The 24,008-nt window shown below is 43.2% G+C and overlaps 1 protein-coding gene and 1 long non-coding RNA gene across 2 annotated transcripts in view; one reads left to right on the top strand and one right to left on the bottom strand.

Annotated features, from left to right (window-relative positions):
- The window catches only part of LOC117501140, a 1,097,271-nt gene that overhangs the window by 388,023 nt on the left and 685,240 nt on the right, over positions 1–24,008 (bottom strand). The window lies entirely within an intron of this gene.
- The window catches only part of alk (ALK receptor tyrosine kinase), a 1,475,036-nt gene continuing 1,466,768 nt past the window's right edge, over positions 15,741–24,008 (top strand). The window contains 1 exon segment of the mRNA XM_034159972.1: positions 15,741–16,645. Coding sequence (XP_034015863.1) covers positions 15,889–16,645 — 757 coding nt within the window. The 5' untranslated portion in view covers positions 15,741–15,888.

Genomic DNA, 24,008 nt, shown 5'->3' with positions numbered 1-24,008 from the left:
TGCCCACAATAAAAGGCCACTCTGAAAGGTGCAGTTTTATCACACAGCACAATGCCACAGATGTCGCAAGATTTGAGGGAGTGTGCAATTGGCATGCTGACAGCAGGAATGTCAACCAGAGCTGTTGCTCGTGTATTGAATGTTCATTTCTCTACCATAAGCCATCTCCAAAGGCGTTTCAGAGAATTTGGCAGTACATCCAACCAGCCTCACAACCGCAGACCACATGTAACCACACCAGCCCAGGACCTCCACATCCTGCATGTTCACCTCCAAGATCGTCTGAGACCAGCCACTCGGACAGCTGCTGAAACAATCGGTTTGCATAGAATTTCTGCACAAACTGTCAGAAACCGTCTCAGGGAAGCTCATCTGCATGCTCATCGTCCTCATCGGGGTCTCGACCTGACTCCAGTTCGTCGTCGTAACCGGCTTGAGTGGGCAAATGCTCACATTCACTGGCATTTGGCATGTTAGAGAGGTGTTCTCTTCACGAATGAATCCCGGTTCACACTGCCCAGGGCAGATGGCAGACAGCGTGTGTGGCGTCGTGTGGGTGAGCAGTTTTCTGATATCAATGTTGTGGATCGAGTGGCCCATGGTGGCAGTGGGGTTATGGTATGGGCAGGCGTCTGTTATGGATGAAGAACACAGGTGCATTTTATTGATGGCATTTTGAATGCACAGAGATACCGTGACGAGATCCTGAGGCCCATTGTTGTGCCATACATCCAAGAACATCACCTCATGTTGCAGCAGGATAATGCACAGCCCCATGTTGCAAGGATCTGTACACAATTCTTTGAAGCTGAAAATGTCCCAGTTCTTGCATGGCCGGCATACTCACCGGACATGTCACCCATTGAGCATGTTTGGGATGCTCTGGACCGGCGTATACGACAGCGTGTACCGGTTCCTGCCAATATCCAGCAACTTCGCACAGCCATTGAAGAGGAGGGGACCAACATTCCACAGGCCACAATTGACAACCTGATCAACTCTATGCGAAGGAGATGTGTTGCACTGCATGAGGCAAATGGTGGTCACACCAGATACTGACTGGTATCCCCCCCAGTAAAACAAAACTTCACCTTTCAGAGTGGCCTTTTATTGCGGGCAGTCTAAGGCACACCTGTGCACTAATCATGGTGTCTAATCAGCATCTTGGTATGGCACACCTGTGAGGTGGGATGGATTATCTCAGCAAAGGAGAAGTGCTCACTATCACAGATTTCGACTGGTTTGTGAACAATATTTGAGGGAAATGGTGATATTGTGTATGTGAAAAAGTTTTGATCTTTGAGTTCATCTCATACAAAATGGGAGCAAAACCAAAAGTGTTGCGTTATATTTTGGTTGAGTATACATTCCACAACTGTAGTATCTTTCATTGCTTTTGATGCTTCAAAAAACTAGAGTAGCCCTTTGGAGTGCTCTGTATGAGCCTCTCAGCTGGTGTATCCATGCCTTCACAATAAATCAATTGAGCATAGGCGGAGTAATGTCCTCATCATTACTGCTAGACTCCAGTGGCCTGCAAATAAAATGAGAGATATATTAGCAATTTATAAATTATTGTGGGTATGAGGCTTGTAGAATAAAATAAGTGTTGTCAGCATGGGGGATATGGCATACGGTCTCCAGGCATCCCTCAAGAAAAGAACCTGGGTGTGCTCCTTAGACAGGCACCCTCCAACATAGTTTCCAACAATGGAGTGTTTCTGGTGGTACATAAATGCTAACAATTAACTCAGAATTTAAAAAAAAATTAAACATTAAAACATTAAAAAACACTCATTCCACTTGTCATAAGTTACTTAAGGCCCAATTAAAAAAAAAAAAAAGATTTTTCAACAATCATTTATGTGTACCCTAAATTGAGCAGATTTTTTCAAGGTTTCCCACTGGAGTTGAATTTCAACATTTTAACACGTTATTACACATATTTACAAACACATTGGTGATATAAATTTTTGGTAACAATTTAGTTGGCAGATATTCACATGTTTCCCTTACTACCTGTCCACCAGTACTTTTAAACCAAACCATTCATAATGACAACTCATTCAGTGTCATGTTGTTTCTAAATTTTGACATCAAAATCACTTAAAGAGTTGATTTTAAGACGCTTTAAAAAACTTTAACATGCTCACCATAACAACTAGCATAAAACATTCCAAAGAAGATAATGAGTAGACAATTATATATCATTGCAGTTGTCGCAGAATCCTTTCTAAAAATAACTTGAGCCCATCTTAATAATCTAGTGGGAGGGAAACTATTTGATTTAACTGAAGTGCCTGTTGATAGTTTTCTAGGTTTTGACACCAATGAGGCTAAACATCTGTTTCTAACTTGATGTAATTATAACTTGTGTACTTACTTATTTTAGGAAATAAAGAATGTATATGTATAGGTTGCAATGCTACAGTTCCCATGCTCTACCACTAGATGTTGTGCATATGCATGGTTAGAGTGCTGCGTATATTTACACACATTCCCAAGTCTAAGTATTAACTGATAAATTACACACTGTGTAGAAATGTTTGTACACACAGTAACCAAACGTCTGTGCATCAGAAAGGTTCATAATTCAGGCCCCTGGTGCTTCCTGTCTTATGTCTTTATGAGACTTGTACTGGAGCAACTGACTTAAGGTGAAGACTAGTTTTGCACAAACACAGTGCGAGCAGCTGTAACGTATGGAACCACATCACACAGCTGTTTTGGAGAAACAAAAAATAAAAAAATACATGCCACCCCCAGGATTTGAACCTGCAATTTACAAAAGCTCTGATTAACAAATGGAAACTTTACCACTACACTACCACCGCTGTCCATAACAGGAGTGTAAAATGCCTAAAATCAACAAGGAGATAAACGTATGAAAAAAAGCGCCATAATAACTGACAAAATGCGGGGGCGTCCCTTGGGGTGATTTCATGCATGGCACAATATTCACCAGTGTTGCAGTGCGCTGGAGCAGTGGTCAGCTGAAAGGAATATTTATTTCCACGCAAGGACAGCATGCTGACGTCCACGTTTCACACTGTAGTTATGCGACTTATTATTCTACAACCCAGTACAGGTGTTCCCCAGTTGTGACTTGGGAGCACAGATATCTGACCAGCCAATCAAGTCTCACGGCATGTCATGATTCAGCAGCACGAACTCTACATTAATCTATTGGTTTGTGATATTGTCAGGAAAAGTGCAAAATGTTTGTCATGGGAGCACAAATTTATTCTAATACATTCTGTGATGGCTGCACATAATTAAAAGTGAAGGGGGGGGGGGTCGGGTGGTTATGGTTAGGGTTAGGAGAAGGAGTAGGGTGAGTAATAGTGAGTTAAAAAAAAACCCTCACGAAAATTTGAATTTTGTAACGTGAACACGAAAAAAACAACATGAGACTGGGCTGGATCAGCTGCATGTTGCAGAGGGACATGCCCACCTTTGTCAGCAGACCTCGCAGCTCACAGAACAAAAAGACTTACTATCTGTTGTTTTGTTCTGTGATTTTAATGATGTACAACCCCAATTCCAATGAAGTTGGGACATTGTGTGAAATGTAAATATAAATGGAACACAATGATTTGCAAATTTTGAGCTGAGTATTCCATTAACTTTAACTAGTAATGACTTCATGACTTTCTTTGCTAGCAAAATTTTAACTATTAGAGAAAAAATTAGCCATCACTTGACCCAGCTATCTTAGCTAATTATAGGCCAATCTCCAACCTTCCTTTTCTCTCAAAAATTCTTGAAAGGGTAGTTGTAAAACAGCTAACTGATCATCTGCAGAGGAATGGTCTATTTGAAGAGTTTCAGTCAGGTTTTAGAATTCATCATAGTACAGAAACAGCATTAGTGAAGGTTACAAATGATCTTCTTATGGCCTCAGACAGTGGACTCATCTCTGTGCTTGTTCTGTTAGACCTCAGTGCTGCTTTTGATACTGTTGACCATAAAATTTTATTACAGAGATTAGAGCATGCCATAGGTATTAAAGGCACTGCGCTGTGGTGGTTTGAATCATATTTATCTAATAGATTACAATTTGTTCATGTAAATGGGGAATCTTCTTCACAGACTAAAGTTAATTATGGAGTTCCACAAGGTTCTGTGCTAGGACCAATTTTATTAACTTTATACATGCTTCCCTTAGGCAGTATTATTAGACGGTATTGCTTAAATTTGCATTGTTACGCAGATGATACCCAGCTTTATCTATCCATGAAGCCAGAGGACACACACCAATTAGCTAAACTGCAGGATTGTCTTACAGACATAAAGACATGGTTGACCTCTAATTTCCTGCTTTTAAACTCAGATAAAACTGAAGTTATTGTACTTGGCCCCACAAATCTTAGAAACATGGTGTCTAACCAGATCCTTACTCTGGATGGCATTACCCTGACCTCTAGTAATACTGTGAGAAATCTTGGAGTCATTTTTGATCAGGATATGTCATTCAAAGCGCATATTAAACAAATATGTAGGACTGCTTTTTTGCATTTACGCAATATCTCTAAAATCAGAAAGGTCTTGTCTCAGAGTGATGCTGAAAAACTAATTCATGCATTTATTTCCTCTAGGCTGGACTATTGTAATTCATTATTATCAGGTTGTCCTAAAAGTTCCCTAAAAAGCCTTCAGTTAATTCAAAATGCTGCAGCTAGAGTACTAACGGGGACTAGAAGGAGAGAGCATATCTCACCCATATTGGCCTCTCTTCATTGGCTTCCTGTTAACTCTAGAATAGAATTTAAAATTCTTCTTCTTACTTATAAGGTTTTGAATAATCAGGTCCCATCTTATTTTAGGGACCTCGTAGTACCATATCACCCCAATAGAGCGCTTCGCTCTCAGACTGCAGTATTACTTGTAGTTCCTAGGGTTTGTAAGAGTAGAATGGGAGGCAGAGCCTTCAGCTTTCAGGCTCCTCTCCTGTGGAACCAGCTCCCAATTCAGATCAGGGAGACAGACACCCTCTCTACTTTTAAGATTAGGCTTAAAACTTTCCTTTTTGCTAAAGCTTATAGTTAGGGCTGGATCAGGTGACCCTGAACCATCCCTTAGTTATGCTGCTATAGACGTAGACTGCTGGGGGGTTCCCATGATGCACTGAGTGTTTCTTTCTCTTTTGCTCTGTATGCACCACTCTGCATTTAATCATTAGTGATCGATCTCTGCTCCCCTCCACAGCATGTCTTTTTCCTGGTTCTCTCCCTCAGCCCCAACCAGTCCCAGCAGAAGACTGCCCCTCCCTGAGCCTGGTTCTGCTGGAGGTTTCTTCCTGTTAAAAGGGAGTTTTTCCTTCCCACTGTAGCCAAGTGTTTGCTCACAGGGGGTCGTTTTGACCGTTGGGGTTTTACATAATTATTGTATGGCCTTGCCTTGCAGTATAAGGCGCCTTGGGGCAACTGTTTGTTGTGATTTGGCGCTATATAAAAAAAAAAATTGATTGATTGATTGATTTCCTCATTTCATCAAAAGTCAGCTGTCAAACACACAACATTGGATTTCAAGTATTACATATCCCTTGGACTTGTTTTTTTATTATTATGAAATGAAAAGAATATGTTATATAGTACCATCAGTCATCCTCACATACTGATTGTGCATGAAGAAGATGAGTGAGGGAAGCCACCAAACCACCAGTCTCAGCTTAACAAGTGGCACAGAGACTGATTTTTTTTTATACTGTGTGTGTGTGTGGGGGGGGGGGGGGGGGGGAACTTTAGTTGAACTGTGAAATGAAACCTGGTAGAGTAATTGTCAGCCTTATCAAGTGAAAAAAATCCATTACCTTTTAGAGCTGATTGGGATCTGGATGTGGATTTAGGATCTTTCTGTTAGGGAGCTGTTGCATTTATAGGGCTTGCCATCTAATTCTAGTGTGTAGGTGACAGCACACACAACAAATTACTTCTTTACTTCAAGTGCATTGCTCCCTCCAGGTTGGGAATGACTTAGTGCTGTGAGTGAAGGAGTTTAAATATCTCAGAGACTAAGGCAGGCTTTACCGTAAGATAAGGAAGGTGACTCCCCTCTAGTCCCTGGCAATTTCCCAGTTGCACCTAAAAACTAGACCAGAGCTGCTGGAGACTGCAATCCTTCATCAAAACAGAGCAATTGCCCCAAATCCACATTTGAATGCTGAAAAACACAAGGAACTTAATGGGTTGTTTCTCTTGATGAGATGGAACAGTTAATCATGTGTACTGGATATTCTCTGAAAACCTTTAGAACAATCTGCAATGAACCAATCAAAAAGCAAGAGATTTGACTGCAGAAAAAACAGACATTGTTCAATCAATCTAAACATGCTACACGTGTCAGAGGCTCAGTTTTCCTGTTATAAATGCTACAGTGGTGTAACAGATCACAGCTGATCCATGGTCCATGCAGACCCCTCCTCCCCCACAACACACACACACACACACACACACACACCACACACACACACACACACACACACACACACACACACACACACACACACACACACACACACACACACACACAAACACATTTCAGAATGCATGTTAACCACAGATTCATTTCAAAGTTTACATGTGTGTTTTTTTCTCATGACTTTTTTAAGTGATAAGTGCATTAATTTTGATGCAGCTGTGATAAGATCACAGTGTGAGCAGAGTGGATGAAGGTGCTTCAAAATCTGACACAATCTCTCAAAAAAAATTAAGGAACTCGAGGGCAAGTGGGCAGCATGGTGGATTAGTGGTTAGCATTGTTGCCTCACAGCAAGAAGGTCATGGGATCAATTCCCACCTGTGGACTTTCTGTGTGAAGTTTTCATGTTTCATGTTCCTGTGTTTGTGTGGGTTCCCTCCAGGTGCTCCGGCTTCCTCCCACATCCAAAGACATGCAGGTTAGGTGAACTAGAAACTTTGAACTGTCCGTAGGTGTGTGTGCGGGTGTGAATGTGTTTGTTTGTCGATATGCAGCCCTGTGACAGATTGGAGTCCTTTCCAGGGTGAACCCCACCTCACACCCTGTGACTGCTGGCACAGGCTCTCTCCTCATTTTAGTCTTCCTAATTCAAAATCCCTGCATCACCCAATTAACAGTGGGTGGAGCATAGCTATCTTCATAACTTCAAAATTGCTGGAAGTTATGAGCAGAAGGAATTAAGCCCTCTGAACAGGTGAATAATTATGATTCAAGTGCTCATGTTTGCCAAAAGTAAAACACTGAATTTAATTGATAAAGTTAAGGTAACTTTTTCCACATAACATTGTCAATTAAGTGCAAAACAATATTGTAGTTGAAATTAATTAAATCAAATGAAACATTGCTACTTAAATCCCTAAAATTAACAATTGCAAATATGTTGAAAATAATAGTATTACTTGCATTTAAAACCCCTGTGTTTCATTTCTTGGAGTGTATTTTTATTTTGAATCAAATGAACCTACATAGTTCACCAACAAAGTGTGAATATTGCCATGTTGACTTCTTTATTGCTTTGAAGGTTGTATTTTCAAACATACCTCTTGGATTAAGTTTTAGCCAGATTATGGGGGAACCTAACTCGACTGATTTCAATGAAACTCATGCAGAGGTGGAGCACAGACCAGGCAGGAATCTGCAGACTGTGTATCTACTGGACAAACTCTCCCTGACCTCAGCCATAGGTTTTCTGAGGACTGGCTGGAGACGCTGTCATCTTGGAAATACCTAACTCTGCCTAGCTCCTGGCCAACCCACAAATGGGTAAAGAGGTGAAACAAGACCACGGTGGACAGATTTATTGAAGCCCAAACAAACCCACATTTGGGTTACAAAACAAAGCCAAGGCTAACTCGCTAACATTGGTTCACTTGTTTGATTTACACCTATTATTTGCCGACTAGGTGTTTGGTTGAGAGCAGATCTTAAAATCTATATTGTTTCATGACCCATATTGCTTCATTTCCTCTATACATTAACTGTGGCCCCATCAATGTAGTTAACCTCACCAAACCAACATGGTCAAGCCCACTGCAGCTACCAGCCACTGCTAATGGGATCCTAGACTTGCTGGCACACTTTGGCTGTGTCACAATTCACATCATTCCTCAAAGGGTGCATTCCTTGACCGCATGAATCATAGTGGGGTGATGGGGCTGTGTCATTTCGAATGCTCTTTGGAATGTGGCCAATGAATGCAGGCTTCTTACACCAGAAAACAAAGGATACAACAAGAGTTTCCTTTACAGTCCAAACAATCCCAGAGTCACCGAATACAGCCCCCTTAGACAAAATGCTTGGTTAAAAATTTTGGGATCTGTATGTGCAATGATAAGTAAGCAACTAGCATGTTGCCTGTGGGGATCCATGGGCTCTAGATTGGGTAATGTTTATAAAATAGGTAGCTGACATTTTTTTTTTCAAGGGTGGTAATAAATTGTGCAAATTTTCTATAATGAGTTGGAATGGTGTGTGAGTCCAGGATGTTTTTAGAACCTTAGACCTCAAAATTTTTAGAAGAACTCAGTCGGTTCATTTCCTGTTAATTATGTAATTTTTATGTTAATTTACAGTCTTAATGTATTTATAAATTGTTCAGGTTCTTGTTATCATGTAAGACTATATTAGTATTATTATTATTATCATTATTAGTATTATGATTATTATTATCCATCCATCCATCCATCCATTTCTTCCGCTTTATCCGGAGTCGGGTCGCGGGGGCAGCAGCTCAAGCAAAGCCGCCCAGACCTCCCGATCCACCACACCTCCCCCAGCTCCTCCGGGGGAACCCAAGGTGTTATCCGAAGCCAGCCAAGAGATGTAATCCCTCCAGCGTGTCCTGGGGTCTTCCCCGGGGACCTCCTCCCAGTGGGACTGTCCCGGGAACACCTCTCCAGCAAGGCTCCAGGGGCATCCGAAAAGAGGCCCGAACCACCTCAACTGACTCCTTTCGATGTGGAGGAGCAGCTGCTCGACTCTGAGCTCCTCCCGAATGAGCGGCTCCTCACCCTATCTCTAAGGGAGCGCCCATGCCACCTGCGAGGAAACTCATCTCGGCCGCTTGTTACTCGCGATCATCGTTCTTTCGGTCATGAGCAAATCTCATGACCATAGGTTAGGTGAGGATAGGAACGTAGATTGATCAGTAAATCGAGAGCTTTGCCCCCCTACTCAGCTCTCTCTTCACCACGATGGTCCGATACAGCGACCGCATCACTGCAGATGCTGCACCGATCCGTCTATCGATCTCACTCTCCATCCGTCCCTCACTCGTGAACAAGACCCCGAGATACTTAAACTACTCCACTTGAGGCAAGGACACTCCACTGACCTGAAGAGGGCAAAGCACCTTTTTCCAGTCGAGAACCATGGCCTCGGACTTGGAGGTGCTGATTTTCATCCCGGACGCTTCACACATCGGCTGCCAAACCGCCCCAGTGCAACGCTGAAGGTCCTGATTTGATGAAGCCAACAGGACCACATCGTCCGCAAACAGCAGAGACGAGATTCTGTGGTTCCCAAACCAGACTCCCTCTACACCCTGGCTGCGCCTAGAAATTCTGTCCATAAAAATAATGAACAGAACCGGTGACAAAGGGCAGCCCTGGTGGAGGCCAATGTGCACTGGAAACAGGTTTGACTTACTACTGGCAATGCGAACCAACCTCCTGCTGTGGTCGTACAGGGACCGGATGGCCCTTAGCAAAGGACCCCGGACCCCATACTCCTGGAGCACTCCCCACAGTGCGCCTCGAGGGACAACGGTCGAATGCCTTCTCCAGATCCACAAAACACATGGGACTGTTGGGAAAACTCCCAGAACCCTCGAGCACCCGATGGAGGGTGTAAGAGCTGGTCCAGTGTGCCGTGACCAGGATAAAAACCACACTGCTCCTCCTGAATCTGAGGTTCGACCATCGGTCAATTCTCCTCTCCAGTACTCTGGAATAGACCTTACCAGGGAGGCTGAGGATGCGACCCCCCTATAGTTGGAACACACCCTCCAGTCCCCCTTCTTAACAGAGGGACCACCACCCCGGTCTGCCAATCCAGAGGCACTGTCCCCGATCGCCACACAATGTTGCAGAGGCGTGTCAGCCAAGACAGCCCCACAACATCCAGAGACTTAAGGTACTCAGGACGGACTTCATCCACCCCAGGGGCCTTGCCACCGAAGAGATTTCTAACCACCTCGGTGACTTCGGCCTGGGTAATGGATGAGTCCGTCTCTGAGTCCCCAGTCTCTGCTTCCTCTTCGGAAGACGTGACAATGGGATTGAGGAGATCCTCAAAGTACTCCTTCCACCGCCCAACAACATCCCCAGTCAGGGTCAACAGCTGCTTCCGCCTCCTGAGGCGTCGGACGGTTTGCCAGAATCTCTTCGAGGCCGACCAATAGTCCTCCTCCATAGCCTCCCCGAACTCCTCCCAGACCCGAGTTTTTGCCTCTGCGACCGCACGGGCTGCGGCACGCTTGGCCTGCCGGTACCTGTCAGCTGCCTCTGGGGTCCCACCTACCAACAAAGATAAGTAGGACTCCTTCTTCAGCTTGACGGCATCCCTTACTTCTGGTGTCCACCACCGGGTTCGGGGATTGCCGCCGATACAGGCACCAGAGACCTTGCGACCACAGCTACGAGCACCCGCATTGACAATGGAGGTGGAGAACATGGTCCACTTGGACTCCATGTCTCCAACCTCCCCCGGGATCTGGGAGAAGCTCTCCCGGAGGTGGGAGTTAAAGACCTCGCTGACAGAGGGTTCCGCCAGTCGTTCCCAGCAGACCCTCACGATACGTTTGGGCCTGCCAGGTCTGACCGGCTTCCTACCCTCCCAGCGGATCCAATTCATGACTTTCTTTGCTAACAAAATTTTAACTATTAGAGAAAAAATTACTCATAACCATCCCAAAGACGTATCGTTATCTTTGGCTGCTTTCAGTGATGCCGGGTATTTGGTTAGACTCTTTCTCTCCGATTGTTCTGGTCTGAGTTATTTCATTAGTTACTTCATCCAAACCATCAACATGTTTAATTAGACCCCATTCCTACCAGGCTGCTCAAGGAAGCCCTACCATTATTTAATGCTTTGATCTTAAATATGATCAATCTATCTTTGTTAGTTGGCTATGTACCACAGGCTTTAAGGTGGCAGTAATTAAACCATTACTTAAAAAGCCATCACTTGACCCAGCTATCTTAGCTAATTATAGGCCAATCTCCAACCTTCCTTTTCTCTCAAAAATTCTTGAAAGGGTAGTTGTAAAACAGCTAACTGATCATCTGCAGAGGAATGGTCTATTTGAAGAGTTTCAGTCAGGTTTTAGAATTCATCATAGTACAGAAACAGCATTAGTGAAGGTTACAAATGATCTTCTTATGGCCTCGAACAGTGGACTCATCTCTGTGCTTGTTCTGTTAGACCTCAGTGCTGCTTTTGATACTGTTGACCATAAAATTTTATTACAGAGATTAGAGCATGCCATAGGTATTAAAGGCACTGCGTTGCGGTGGTTTGAATCATATTTGTCTAATAGATTACAGTTTGTTCATGTAAATGGGGAATCTTCTTCACAGACTAAAGTTAATTATGGAGTTCCACAAGGTTCTGTGCTAGGACCAATTTTATTCACTTTATACATGCTTCCCTTAGGCAGTATTATTAGACGGTATTGCTTAAATTTTCATTGTTACGCAGATGATACCCAGCTTTATCTATCCATGAAGCCAGAGGACACACACCAATTAGCTAAACTGCAGGATTGTCTTACAGACATAAAGACATGGATGACCTCTAATTTCCTGCTTTTAAACTCAGATAAAACTGAAGTTATTGTACTTGGCCCCACAAATCTTAGAAACATGGTGTCTAACCAGATCCTTACTCTGGATGGCATTACCCTGATCTCTAGTAATACTGTGAGAAATCTTGGAGTCATTTTTGATCAGGATATGTCATTCAAAGCGCATATTAAACAAATATGTAGGACTGCTTTTTGCATTTACGCAATATCTCTAAAATCAGAAAGGTCTTGTCTCAGAGTGATGCTGAAAAACTATTCATGCATTTATTTCCTCTAGGCCTGGACTATTGTAATTCATTATTATCAGGTTGTCCTAAAAGTTCCCTAAAAAGCCTTCAGTAATTCAAATGCTGCAGCTAGAGTACTGACGGGGACTAGAAGGAGAGAGCATATCTCACCCATATTGGCCTCTCTTCATTGGCTTCCTGTTAATTCTAGAATAGAATTTAAAATTCTTCTTCTTACTTATAAGGTTTTGAATAATCAGGTCCCATCTTATCTTAGGGACCTCGTAGTACCATATCACCCCAATAGAGCGCTTCGCTCTCAGACTGCAGGCTTACTTGTAGTTCCTAGGGTTTGTAAGAGTAGAATGGGAGGCAGAGCCTTCAGCTTTCAGGCTCCTCTCCTGTGGAACCAGCTCCCAATTCAGATCAGGGAGACAGACACCCTCTCTACTTTTAAGATTAGGCTTAAAACTTTCCTTTTGCTAAAGCTTATAGTTAGGGCTGGATCAGGTGACCCTGAGCCATCCCTTAGTTATGCTGCTATAGACGTAGACTGCTGGGGGGTTCCCATGATGCACTGTTTCTTTCTCTTTTTGCTCTGTATGCACCACTCTGCATTTAATCATTAGTGATCGATCTCTGCTCCCCTCCACAGCATGTCTTTTTCCCGGTTCTCTCCCTCAGCCCCAACCAGTCCCAGCAGAAGACTGCCCCTTCCCTGAGCCTGGTTCTGCTGGAGGTTTCTTCCTGTTAAAAGGGAGTTTTTCCTTCCCACTGTAGCCAAGTGCTTGCTCACAGGGGGTCGTTTTGACCGTTGGGGTTTTACATAATTATTGTATGGCCTTGCCTTACAATATAAAGCGCCTTGGGGCAACTGTTTGTTGTGATTTGGCGCTATATAAAAAAAATTGATTGATTGATTGATTGAACTCACCACCAGGTGGTGATCAGTCGACAGCTCTGCCCCTCTCTTCATTCAATTCAGATGATTCGACTACAAAGTCGATCATCGACCTCCGGCTCATGGTGTCCTGGTGCCATGTGCACTTATGGACACCCTTGTGCTCGAACATGGTGTTTGTTATGGACAAACTGTGACTAGCACAGAAGTCCAACAACTGAACACCACTCAGGTTCAGATCGGGAAGGCCGTGCTTCCTGATCACCCCCCTCCAGGTCTCACTGTTGCCGCCCACGTGGGCGTTGAAATCCCCAGAGAACAATGGAGTCCCCAGTCCGAGCGCTATCTAGTACCCCTCCCAGGGACTCCAGGAAGGTCCGGTACTCTGCACTGCTGCTCGGCCCGTAGGCCAAGACAACGGTGAGAGACCTGTCCCCAACCCGAAGGCGTAGGGACGTGACCTTCTAGTTCACCGGAGTGAACTCCAACACTTGGCGACTGAGCTGGGGAGCAATAAGCAATGCGACCCCAGCTCTCTGCCTCTCCCCGTGGGCGACGCCAGAAAAATGAAGCGTCCAGCCCCTCTCCAGGAGTTGGGTACCAGAGCCCAAGCTGTGCGTGGAGGTGAGCCCGACTATCTCTAGTCGGTATCTCTCAACCTTCCACACAAGCTCAGGCTCCTTCCCCCCTAGCGAGGTGACATTCCACGTTCCAACAGCCAGGGGCTGTGAGCATGGACCGGGCCGCCGGGCCACCTGCCCTCGACTGCCACCCAATTATTATTATTATTACTTCTATATTCTCATTTGATTTTTCACTGGACCACAATGAAAATAAGTGTTTTCACTTTCTTGTGTCATTTGTGTATTTTTTATATTCATAATTATATTATATGCTTACATTGAACTTATTAAATAAAATCATGCACACATGCTTTTATATAAAGATGATTTCCTCAAAATTATTTGTCCTATTAACTTCCGTTTTCACAGCATTCATCCTTGACCCAAAATACATAAGCACACAAAACGGCAAATATCAGCTCTCCCTGGTTTCTGCATGATTGAAGCCATAAACACGCACAGACACCACTTGTCTACTATAATATTGATGTTTAAAGGTAAACTATAGATAAGTATTAACACTAAACTACACATAAAAAAAACAACTACACCCACTATGTGGAGCTGTCAAGGTTGTTAGGTGGGATGAAGTAGAACTGGGATAAGCTAATGATACAAGCACAAACTGCTCCATAGGTGAGATCATCTAATTTCAGAATGGTTGGTTCAGCTTCTACGGTCTCAGAAGGCCAGATCTTCAAAAAACAACCTTGAAGGAGGCAGGCCCTGTACAGCCTCATCATGACAATCATCCAGGATTAAAGCTTGTTTATTTTCTACAGTAAAGTTGGATATTTAACATTTGGGTCAACATGGATTGACTCAGTTTTGGAACCAGTCTCAAGTGGCCCTTCAATGGACTTTAAGATCTGGTGCTTTCCATCGACTTCATTTTGCCAATTGGAGGAAGACCATAACATATTTGGGCAGATGCAAATAACATGAACGTGGATATTTAAACAAAATACTGATGTGCACACAATTTTAGCAAGAATGTGGTTCTCTCTGTCAAGAAACAATGTTACATCCAGTGACTGGTTACATTCCGATGCGGTTTCTTTTCCATTTAGCCAGTCAGTTTTATGGCTGAGGGGCTTCCTGTAGTTGGAGATCAGTACTCTGCAGATTGTCCCTGAAGTTTATTTTTTAATTCAGCCTTTTACAATTTGAACTATGTGGTGTTCCTTACGGTTGAGATGAGATGAGAGCAATCACTAGATTTACCAATGAAGATGAAGCGCGTGAACGAGTTAGGTTACAATAACTGTGAGCGCCATCTAGTGGAGAGACTCACCCGATCACCGTTAGAGCTGAGAGATGAGAATTATGAGGCGGGGGAAGGAGGAGTTTGGAACATTTCTACCCAATGTTGACACCCCCCTCCCCCACCCCACCAGTGATGTGTTAAATTTTGTCTAATTAATTAAGACGTAAAAGTCTGTAATGGTTTGAGACGCGCATCAAGTCAAAACGCCAATGGCGCGCCGGCACGCACATCCTCCCTCTGAAACTATTTTATTTTGCGCACAACCCCGAACGTGCGCATCAGATCCAATTCCCGGACTGAGGAGCTCGTCGATTCATTGAAAACCACCAGAGACAAACTGTGGAGCTCTGCTGCTGCGCCTCTTGGCATCCTGATCATTTCAATAAGACACAGACACCGCCACGGCTGCGCGCAGAGCGCATTTTACACGTGTCCTGCACGGAGGCGGAGGCGCACTGACGGCTGTGAAGCTTCATTCTCGCACGGGATTGAGAGAAAACAGGGTTTATACTGACGACAATTAGTTGTACGGCTGGCTTCATTGCACGAGGAGCGCGTCAGATTGAACCAAGAAAAGGAACCTTTGATTTTTCTAAATCCATCAAAGGATGCCATTGTGTTTTAAAGTTTAACGACCACTCAGATTCTCCAAACTGGTTGTGAATTCATGAGGGGAGACAGCGACACTGCACCCCGGTGGTAACAGAGAGATCACTTGTACGCCGTCACATGTGCCAAAACAGGGAGTCTTTGAAAGGCACCGGAGCGGACCAGACCGGCATACCAATCAGAGTTCGGGAGGGCGCCCTGTTCACATCACACCGCAAGCTTAAAAAAAGGTATCGTCGAAAGGTGTGCGTGTGTGCGTACGCGTGTATAGGTGCAGAAAAGGAGATGGCACTTTTTCTGTTTGAAGAAGGGAGGACTGGTAAACAAATCTGAGTGCGCACCGACCGAGAGGCGCAGGACCCGCATCATAATCGATTCGCACTTTGCGATTTGGCGCTTGCGTACGCGATAAGAGCAGCAGAGCAACAGCAAAACAGCGGGATTCTCCCGAAGGAAAGGACACGAATTATTCCACCATGGACGCCAGGATGTTATTCACGCTTATTTGGTTTGTGGCGTTTTTCGCAGGGCTGCAGTGCGCCTCGCCAAAAACCACATTGGGTTTGGACGCAGCCACCGCCGGCTTCAGCAACGTCAATTGCAGCGGCGGAGGTGGAAGCGCGGAAACCGGGGCTAAAAGAGAGTCGAACCAAACCCTCAACTCCAGGTGCAAGAGGAAAACGCTGGCTGTGGATTTTGTGGTCCCCTCTCTTTTGCGCTTTCACCTGGCAGAGTTTATCAAAAGACCCCTGAACGGCGACTGCCAGACTTTTAGCGGCTGTTACACGGTGCGCGCAAACTTAAAAATGCACTGCGTCCCTTTGCAGAAAACCATCTCTACTTTTGTGGTGCCACATGCCGCCGCGGACGGCGCGCTGAAGAACGCGTCCTCTGAGGCGCAGCTCCCCTTCTTCTCCAGACGGCCTCTGTCCAAGGTGCTGAAACTGGGTTTGACTAAAGCCAGCGGGAAATCAAACCAAGTTGTGGTGGAAATAGGAGAGGATATAGTGAGAAGGGGGTGCGGGAGTCTGTCTGTGCACGAACGGGCGCCGGTGTTCACCCTGGAAATGGACCTCACAACTATTCTGGAGTGGTGGCTGGGCGCCGACGGGGGCCGGCTCAGGGTCCGAATCATTCCGGAGAAAAAAGCGCAGGTGCACGGAATGGAGGATCAGTACACCGCGGCCATACGAGCTGCAGATCCCCGCCTCTTCCTCCAGATCGCCTCCGAGGGTAAGTCACTCTTTCGGCTTTCAACCTCTCCTCATTTGCCTCCTCCTGCTCTGCGCTCTCACTCTCTTTTTGTTGGTCCGTAACATTCATGATTCAAGTTCTGGCTTTGATCGTGTACTGCGCACCTACGCGCTCAGCAGGAGCGACAGTGGCTGGATTTCATGGTAACATGCGCAGTGCCTGATGGGAAAATGATAGCTGAGGCGTCTGTGCCAACAAATAAGACTTAGTATAATGATCCACGTATGATGTGCAGGAAAACACTTTTTCTTTTTTATTTAATTGAAGACCGTGCATGGGTGCACAAAGTACTGAAGTCACAATTTTGAAGTAAAATGAGCTGGTAAAAGTGTTGTCATTCAGCCCAGTCTCACGTTTTTTTTTTTTTTTTTTGTGCAGGTTGTGTCATTCATAATGGCCAAAGCATCATTTGGTACCAAAAACTCCTGAATTTAAGTTGTCTGATACATTGGTATACCGTTTGTGAATTCACTAAAATGTAGCGCAAGAAATACTGGGGATGTGGCCTAGGGTCGTGATGACCTAGGGTCGTGGTGGACCAGGGGTTAAGTGTGCTTGTTTCCACTGTGGAAGGTTTGCGGTTCAAGGCCACCCCTGCCCAGTCTCCATACATTGTGGAATTCTCGCATAAAACGTGTGCCAAATCAACATTCAGATTCACCTCAGAACTACTGTGGTGACCTTCTGTGAAAACAGGGGTGAAGCTGAAGGGGCTTCTTGAAACTATTATTTTTGTGACTTAAGTATGTCTTGCACCCAGGGCTTCAAATCAAACTCTTTGATTATCTCCAGCGGTGACCTGCCAAGGTATCTTGCATGAGCTTGGGGTGATCATGTCATTTCACATGAGATTAGAATCACTATTTCATTATGGAAAAGTTAATTCGAGGGATCCTTGTATTCAGTGTTGGGTGAGGCCTCAGCAGGTTCTCCTGATCTCCTTCTGGTTTCCCCCTCACAGATACCTTCTCAGTTCCCTGTAAAGCTGGAGGAATTTGGAGATTTAAGCTAACAGACTTTATTTTGATTAAGCAGAAATTAAGCTGTTATCTCCAAGAAAGCTTCAACACTCAATACTCGAGTGTCCTTCCCTCCTATTTTTTGAAGATCGGCACAATCAGTGTAATTGCTTAATCACTTTGATGAGGGAGGTTGGCCCAGAAAAATGCAACTGAACCTATCAGACAAAAGCAAAGCAGAGCCTGGCTCAGCTGAAAGCTGGTAGGGTAAAGAGGAACACGCTGCAGGCATCAAGCAGATGCACACAAAGGCACACATTCATGGAGAAAGTAATAACAGCCCAAATAATGAAGCTGAAGTAGAATTTTCAGCATGCAAGGCAAACAATATTGCACTTTCTAATGGTTTGTTGCTTCATTTACAATTGTTAAATGACTTTCATTTATGTTTTACATTTAAAATTCTCACCATTTTAAGACAGTCATGGAAATATAGTGTATAGCAGTATGTTTTTAGTGTTTTTTAACTTTCTCATTTATATGTTATGTAATGACAGAAACATTTCATTGTCTTGGTCCAGTTTTCTTGGCTTTTTGGACATGAAATCCAACCATCTGACTGTTGGGGAATCAACAGGAGATAGTTTCCAGGTTTTACATGACCATTCTAACTCCTTTATTGAGCCAATCTGTCTTTGCTACCATCACTGAAGTGCCTTTGAACATTGTGGTTCTCATCTACACTGTTGCACCTGAGCTGCTCATCAGCATGTGGTTATATGCAACCTGGTCTCATGGCAAGTCATGGTTCAGCAGCACAAAATATACATTAATAATTTGGTTTGTGATATTGTGACAAGAAGCGCCTCATTTTCATCACGGCAGCACAAATTCATTCTAATTCATTCCGTGATGGCTGCACGAAATTAAAAGTGAAGTGGGGAGGTTATGGTTAGGGTGGGGGGAGTAGGATTAGGTTATGGTTAAGGTTAGCGTTGGGGGTAGGAGTGGGGTTAGTAATACTGAGTTTAAAAAAAATCCAGTCACGAAAATTTGACTCATTTCGCGATGGGAGCACAAACAACAACAACAACAAAAAACGTGAGACTGGGCTGTTATATGATGCTGCCCACAGCTGTTAGGTAGGAGTATACAGGAGTATATTGTTGATGTAAGAGCTTGCATGAATTTAACAAAAGGTCAAATGTCTGAAACATGCAAATCTGAAAAACTTCAGATACAGATGTTCTCTTGTTAAAAGCATTATAGAGGTATAGCATTGTGGATATTATAATATAATGGCTTGTTGCAACAGCTACTGAAAAATAGTCTTTATTGTAATAATTATTGTCACAGCAGGTGTGAATGTGTGGAGTCAGTCTGCTCTGTGTAAACCTGATTCCATCAGATCTCACAAGCTGGTCAAAGTGGGTCTTGCTTAGTATCTGGATTTCAATTTCAATTTATTTTCATTTATATAGCTCCAAATCACAACAAAGTTGCCTCAAGACGCTTCACACAAGTAAGGTCTAACCTTACCAACCCCTAGAGCAGGGGTGGGCAACTTGTTCCAGAAAGGGTCAAGAGGGTGCAGGGTTTTTTTGCACCCACTGATTCCACCAGGTGATTTCACTGATTAGCTGATTCCATCTGCTCAAAGTGATAAAGTGATATTAATCATTGAAATCACCTGCTGGAGTCAGTGGCTGTAAAGAAAACCTGCACCCTCTTGACCCTTTCTGGAACAAGTTGCCCACCCCTGCCCTAGAGCAAGCACACAGGCGACAGTGGTAAGGAAAAAACTTCCTCTGATGATTTGAGGAAGAAACCTCAAGCAGACCAGACTCAAAGGAGTGACCCTCTGCTTGGGCCATGATACAGACACAATTGACAATACAGGATATTATACAGGAAATTTGGTGAAATTTTGGGAGTCCATGCTGGTGCACAAGATGGGAGGCCTGCAGAAGAAGATGCCCACACCCATCTCTGGGTAGAGCTGCATCTCAAACAGAGAGAAAAAACAGAATCACGTGGCCAAAAGACAACAAATACAGTATAATCTGTCAGCATTAAGTAACAAGAAAAACAAAAGATATACTAAGGTGATCGCCGGCCACTAGCCCTAAGCTTCACTAAAAGACCCAGACTTTAAATAAAGTTGAGGCCTCGGCCCAGTCTGTTTACTAATAAAATGAATTTAAAAGGCTATAATGCATAGTAACATACTATGTCAGTATGCTAGCCATACGAAAGGGAAAATAAGTGCATCTTAAGTCTGGACTTGAAAGTCTCTACAGAATCTGACTGTTTTATTGATGCAGTGAGATCATTACTCAGAACAGGATCATGATAAGAGAAAGCTCTGTGACACGCAGACTTTTTTTTTCACCCTAGGAACACAAAGTAGTCCTGCACCCTGAGAACACAGAGCCCGGGCCAGTAGTGCAATGGTAATAAATATTACAAAAGTGAATATCTGTCTATAAATCTGTAGACAAACACTTATAATATATATATAATATACACAAAATCCACACATAAAATCCTTAGAAGATTGCCTTGCATCAGTGAAAAGCTGGATGTCTAGCAATTTAAACTCTGACAAGACTAAAATGATGGTTCTTGGTCCAGTGAGACATCAGGATCAATTTGACCAATTTGACCAGCTAACACTTAGCCTAGGCTTGTGTGTCATACATCATACTGACAAAGTGAGGAACCTTCGGGGAATATTTGCTCCTATGTTGTCCTTTGGCCTCCACATTCGAGCTATTATGAGGACTGCTTTCTTCCACCTGTGAAATATAGTGAAGATTCATTCCATCCTGTCTGTGCCTGATGCTGAGACCCTGATTTATGTGTTTGTCTCTTCGAGATCGGACTACTGCAATGTTCTGTTTTCTGGTTTGCCACAGTCCAACATTAGGGGTCTCCAATTGGTTCAAAACACTGCTGGCAGACTTTTGACAGGAAGCAGAAAGTTTGACCACATTACACCCATTTTGGAGTCTCTTCACTGACTTCCTGTCCCTGTGAGATCAGATTTTAAGGTCCTGCTATTAACCTATAAAATTATTCACGGACTGGCACCTCCATACCTAGCTGACCTAATTAAACTCCTGTATTGTCAATTGTGTTGGTAGCATGGCCCAAGCAGATGGTCACCCCTTTGAGTTTGGTCTGCTTGAGGTTTCTTCCTCAAATCATCAGAGGGAGTTTTTAACCACTGTCACCTGTGTACAGCGCCTTGAGGCAACTTTGTTGTGATTTGGCACTAAATAAATGAAAATAAATTGAAATTGTAGTGGTTGAGTTCAGCATGCATTTCTTCTTGCTGTTGGAGTAATTATAGAAAATTGATTATGTGATAAAGAATCTTTAAAGAGACTCAAATTCATGAAAGGAGGCTTTACTGATAATACTATCACAGAGGTGTTAAATCTGGCTTCAGAAAGTAAAAACCCTCTCATGTGTTGCTACTACCTGTGCACCTAAAACAGGTGATCTCGATAATTAGCTCATCCACCTGCCAGAAGAGCTGAACTAATTACAATCAGCTGGTTTATTGGGAAGATGGAACAAATATGTGGCTGGATTTGACACCTCTGTACTATCATCTTTTACAATTCTAGTTGAGATTTATTTGTATTTGCACTTGCTATTCTAAAAATTACAAGAAAAGTAGTCATTGTCTGACTAAGAATCTGAAAATAGACCCTTAATCACTACTGTAATAAATGTTAATGATGCACCTTTCCATGAATTTGAGTTAGGTGTACTGTCCCACCCACTGTAAATATTATTATTATTATTATTATTATTATTATTATTATTATTAGTAGTAGTAGTAGTAGTAGTAGTAGTAGTAGTAGTAGTAGTATAAAAGCAGTTCTTATCTGATGAAGAATCCATAAAGACATTCTTAAATTCATAGAAAGAAGCATTTTTAACATTTATTACAGGAGTGGTTGTGTTCGGTGCATCCTCCTGCCCACTATAATTATTATTGTCAAAGTAATAATTATATGACTCAAAATCAATAATGACACTCTTAAAGTTAAGTAAGAGGAACTATTAACATTTATTTCAGCAGTGACTGGATTCGCTGTGCATTCCAAGCCCACTAATATAATAACTATTATAAAAAGTAATTATGTGACTAAAAGGACTCTTAAATTCATGGTTAGTGGTATTATTAACAATTATTACAATAGTGGTGGAGTTTGCTGTTTATTTGCACATGTTGCTGTAATAGTAATAATAATAACAATATTTACCTTATTTTATTATAATAAACATTGTATATTATGAATATTATAATTGCAATAATTTCAGTAATTATGACAATTATAACAGCTGTTACAATAGGGGTTCCAGCAATATTCTGAAACCATCGCAACACATATTGCCAAATGAACTCCTTTTCAAATATAAGATTTTGAAATGACACTTACCTTTAACTGGTTTTAACTCTGAGTTAAAAAAAAAATGACATGTCATGAGAAACAAGAGAAAGAAACATCTACATTGTAGATGTCTGTTGAATGGTTGGGAACTGTTGAATTAATGCCCTGTTGGTCAGTTGGTATTTCAACCTCAGCTGTGTTTTTGTTTAAACCAAACACACTATGTTTGAGGTGAAAGCAAATAAACTGTGGGAGCTAAAAGTGTAGTCAACTGTGAGTGGAGGACATTCACATCCCAATCAACTGAACAGCTTAGGAATCAGAGCACGTTTCACAGGCAGTCAGCCCCTTTCTGAAGGGACTCAAGTAATTTGAAAAACTACCATAATCCTAAATTAAATTGTAATGTTTAATACTTGGCTGTAAATACTTGGCAGTTAATGCCTGCCTGGAGTTAAGAACCCACAGTCATATCAAACCCAGACACTGGGTTTCATCCAGGTGATGTTCCGCCACACTTTTACTGCAGCTGCCTTCAGTTCCTGAGTGCTCACGTGGCATCTCTCCTTGAGGGACTGGAATACATGATGAGTGAAATTCAGGTCAGATAAATGCCTTGGTCATTGCAGAATAGTCCACGTTTATGCGTTAAAAAGTCTTGGGTTGCTTTTGTACAGTTCTTCGGGTCATCATTCGGCTACAGTCCGAAGGAGTTTTGAATCACTTGGTATGTGAACAGATATTGTCCTATACCTCCAAAACTATATATATATATATATATATATATATATATATGTATATATAGTAAGTATTTGACCCCCTGTCAGTTTTGCAGGTTTTCCCGCCTACAAAGAATGGAGAGATCTATAATTTTTATCATAGGTACACACACAAAAAAAAAATCCAGTAAAACACATTGTATGATTTTTAAATAATTAATTTGCATTTTACTGCATAAAATAAGTATTTGACCCCCTAGAAAAACAGAGCTTAACAATTGGTACAGAAACATTTGTCTGCTATTACAGAGCTCAGACGTTTCCTGTAGTTCTTGACCAAGTTTTCACACACTGCAACAAGGATTTTGGTCCACTCCTCCATACAGATCTTCTCCAAATCTTTCAGGTTTGGAGTTTGAGCTCCCTCCAAAGATTTTCTATTGGGTTCAAGTCTGGAGACTGGCCAGGCCACTCCAGGACCTTGAAATGCTTCTTACGGAGGCCCTCCGTAGTTGCCGTGGCTGTGTGTTTGGGGTCATTGTCATGCTGGAAGACCCAGCCATGACCCATCTTCAATGGTCTTACTGAGGGACGGAGGTTGTTTCGCAATACATGACCCCATCCATCCTCCCTTCAATACGGTGCAGTCGTCCTGTCCTTGCACTTGCAGAAGAGCACGCCCAGAGTATGATGTTTCCACCCCATGCTTCATGGTTGGGATGGTTTACTTGGGGTTGTTCTCATCCTCTAAAAATGGTAAGTGGAGTTAATTCCAAAAAGGTCTATTCTGGTCTCATCTGACCACATGACCTTCTCCCATGCCTCCTCCGGATCATACAGATGGTCACTGGTGAACTTCAAATGGGCCTGGACATGTGCTGGCTTGAGCAGGGGGACCTTGCTGCCCTGCAGGATTTTAAACCATGACAGCATCATGTGTTACTAATCTTTGTGACTGTGGTCCCAGCTCTCTTCAGGTCATTGACCAGGTCCTCCTGTGTAGTTCTGAGCTTTCTCAGAATCATCCTTACTCCAAAAAGTGATATCTTGCATGGAATCCCAGAATGAGGGAGATTGACAGTCATCTTGTGTTTCTTCCACTTTCTAATAAATAATCATAACAGTTGTTGTCTTCTACCAAGCTGCTTGCCTGTTGTCCTGTAGTCCATCCCAACCTTGTGCAGGTCTACAGTTTTGTCCCTGGTGTCCGTAGACAGCTCTTTGGTCTTGGCTATGGTGGACAGGTTGGAGTGTG

The sequence above is a fragment of the Thalassophryne amazonica genome, chromosome 19 (genome assembly GCF_902500255.1).
Source record: "Thalassophryne amazonica chromosome 19, fThaAma1.1, whole genome shotgun sequence".
Classification (NCBI taxonomy): domain Eukaryota; kingdom Metazoa; phylum Chordata; class Actinopteri; order Batrachoidiformes; family Batrachoididae; genus Thalassophryne; species Thalassophryne amazonica.
This window is presented reverse-complemented; position numbering and strand designations above follow the sequence as displayed.